Source organism: Diabrotica virgifera, chromosome 9, assembly GCF_917563875.1.
Source record: "Diabrotica virgifera virgifera chromosome 9, PGI_DIABVI_V3a".
In the NCBI taxonomy this organism is placed as follows: Eukaryota; Metazoa; Arthropoda; class Insecta; order Coleoptera; family Chrysomelidae; genus Diabrotica; species Diabrotica virgifera.
The window spans coordinates 31,708,290-31,711,553 of record NC_065451.1 but is presented as its reverse complement, the minus strand read 5'-3'; the positions used below and the strand labels follow the sequence as shown (position 1 = coordinate 31,711,553).

At 35.4% G+C, this 3,264-nt stretch overlaps 1 protein-coding gene across 1 annotated transcript; it reads left to right on the top strand.

The window, feature by feature from the left end:
- The first annotated feature begins 1,247 nt into the window (after nt 1-1,247).
- Nucleotides 1,248-2,740, top strand: LOC126892652 (baculoviral IAP repeat-containing protein 3-like). Its single transcript, XM_050662293.1, has one exon. It carries the CDS (start codon nt 1,977-1,979, stop codon nt 2,694-2,696), a length of 720 nt encoding a protein of 239 aa, XP_050518250.1. The 5' UTR covers nt 1,248-1,976; the 3' UTR covers nt 2,697-2,740.
- Nucleotides 2,741-3,264: the final 524 nt, after the last annotated feature.

Below are 3,264 nucleotides of genomic sequence, written 5' to 3'. Positions count from 1 at the left end.
TAATAATTATTGGTTTGGCGACATCTGTACATTTTCATTATTTTTTGTATACCTTTGCCATACGGTGTCCATTTTATGATACGTTTGCCACACTTCTTTTGTATCTAGTAATATCTATTCTTATCAAACATCTCTCCTTTAAATTTGTATGTAACAATTGTATCAATCTAACATATAAAGCAGTTCTGTAGTTAGCTTAATTATTTTCTCCTATTTTTGTAGCAATTATCTTGTTGGAAAACAGCTGCTAGTGTTGCTGCTGAAAGGAGTGCTGTGTAAAAATCGAGGCAAAAAAAATAATTGGTAAGTACCCCCATTGCTTAATATATTGATGTAATAATTATTGGTTTGGCAACATCTGTACATTTTCATTATTTTTTTTTTGTATGCCTTTGCCATACGTTATCCATTTTATGATACGTTTGCCACACTTCTTTCGTATCTAGTAATATCTATTCTTATCAAACATCTCTCCTTTAAATTTGTATGTAACATTTGTATCAATCTAACATATAAAGCAGTTCTCTAGTTAGCTTAATTCTTTTCTCCTATTTATGTAGCAATTATCTTGTTGGAAAACGCCTGCAGAAATCTAACCAGTTAGCCAAACCAATCGGTCAATACCAGCAAGAATCGTAAAGATTTTCTACAAAGCCAATAACTAATAGCTTTTTCTACACACACACACACACACACACACACACACACGCACATCAATAACTAACATTTTTTTTTTTTTTTATTATTTATTTTCGCTGCAAAAAAACATACATTAATATACCACGGTAATGTACAAGCGACTTTAACCCCATATGAAAGCCACCCACAAAATTATTTAAGATTATTACAAGTAGATATTTCCGTAATCAATTCTGATCAAAATCAAAATTGTATCTTGGTAACTTTTGAAAAAATCATAATTTTATACAATTTTGTTCACACATTTCCATCTATTTCTGTTTTGTTCCTCTCTTATCCGCTATGTCACCAATCTTTTGAGACCGTCAGTCCGTAGCGTTGGCCGTCTTCCCCGTATTCGCTTGTATACCATTTTTATAACCACTTTTTTTTTATTAGTATCTACAGAATAGTTTTACACTGACTGTACTCGTTGATTCTGTCCATTAGCCTCTGAAGTCTCTCTAAACTATCTGCTGTCACCATGGTGTCGTCGGCATATCTAATATTGTTTACCCTTTCTCCATTTAGAAGGATGTTTTCGTCTACTCCGTATAGAGCCTCGTTAAAAATTCTCTCTGAGTACATAGTAAATATCAACGGGATAGGATACATCCCTGTCTAACTCCACATAGTATTTTTATGTGATCTGTTTCTTCTCCGTTAATTCAGTAGATGTCTGAAATTATTCTGAGGTTTTTGTCATCCACGTCTGCTTCTTTTAAAATGGTATTTTAGTTTAGTATTACGTTTCTATTATCTTATGTGTAACATAGCAGGCTTGTTCTATTTCCGTTGAAATGGGCGAAGACTTCTTTAGACATTTTTATAACCACTTTTTTATTAGTATCTACAGAATAGTTTTACACTTTATGTAGACGTTATTTAGAAATTTTTATGTGATCTGTTTCTTCTCCGTTAATTTTCATATATGCTGGTCTGATTTCAGTAGATGCCTGAAATTATTCTGAGGTTTTTGTTATCCACGTCTGCTTCTTTTAAAATGGTATTTTAGGTCAGTATTACGTTTCTATTATCTTGTGTGTAACACAGCAGGCTTGTTCTATTTCCGTTGGAATGGGCGAAGACTTCTTTAGACATTTTTATAACCACTTTTTTATTAGTATCTACAGAATAGTTTTACACTTTATGTAGACGTTATTTAGAACACTTCATTTAGGCACTCCATTGATGTTATTGTTTGTGCAATACGCATACTTTTAACACATTTATAAGCAGTTATTCTTCTTTCTCTTCTACATATTTTATGATTTTTTTTCTTTTGTTTTTAGTATAACATGGCAGACGTACCACCAATGCTATCCTTCCCATCGTTTTCACTGCGATTAGCAACATATGCAACATGGCCGGCCGCGTTACCTATTCAACCTCTGGAATTTTGCCTTGCGGGATTCCGTTACACAGGGAATAGTGACGTGGTCTTGTGTTGTTTTTGCAACACACGGTTGCATAACTGGCCAAGTAGCAGCAAACCAATGGAAGCCCATAAGCCGACTTGCACGTATGTAAAAGCATTTAAAGAATTTTACCATTTAAGTACTTACGAGGGTCGTCTCCAAACATTTAAGAACTGGGGAGGTTCAGAAGCAGAGACATATGCTAGAGCTGGTTTCTATTTTACAGGAGAGACGTTACGGTATGTGACGAAACAACACATATTTTTACCCAACGTGCGGTTACAAACGCTTGCATTACGGCCTGGTCCGGTCGTGTCTAAGAGATTGGTAGAGGAGAAAAAAGCTGCCGAAAACGGCTATTTCTATTCGGGTGTATATCAAAGGGTGATACATACAGACGTATGTGTAATGCTAGATATGGATTTGCCCCCCAAAAAAATTGATGGTAGAATTGTGTGCAAGGTATGTCTGGATGATGAAATGAATGTTTTATTTTTACCCTGCAGACATCTAGCTGTCTGCATATCCTGCAGTAACGAATTAGAGGAATGTTGCATATGCCGATCTGAAATTTTCCAACGCATAAGGGTTTTTATGTAGGACATCTGAGGCTTTTTTCTTTTTTTTTTTTTTACTCGGTTCGTTTTCTACATTCTCTGGCCGCTTCAGCACGCCTTTCTATTCGTTGCAGTCTTTAGGCATTCTTAGTTCAGTGTGTGTGAGTGTGTGTGTGTGTGTGTGTGTGTGTGTGTGTGTGTGTGTGTGTGTGTGTGTGTGTGTGTGTGTGTGTGTGTGTGTGTGTGTGTGTGTGTGTGTGTGTGTGTGTGTGCGTGCGTGCGTGCGTGTGGTTCAGATATTTTACGTCCTTACATATTTAATGTAAAAATCATATTATACGGTTGTGTTGTACGTATAATTTGTTTTTAGATGGTTCGTGAAATATGTGTACCACAGCGACCAAACGTGATGCAGCGTTTGGACGGTAAACAGCTCTAGCTATGTGTCTGCTTCTGATTACGTCTTTCTTTTGTGATCATCTGTTATCTTGGTTTCTATTGAATTGTTAAAATGCTTTTACGTAGGTAGTTTTGTTCATTTATATAAAGTTACTTTTATTTTACGTAATATGTAGTTTTGTATCACTAAATAGTGCTACTTGTTTTTCATG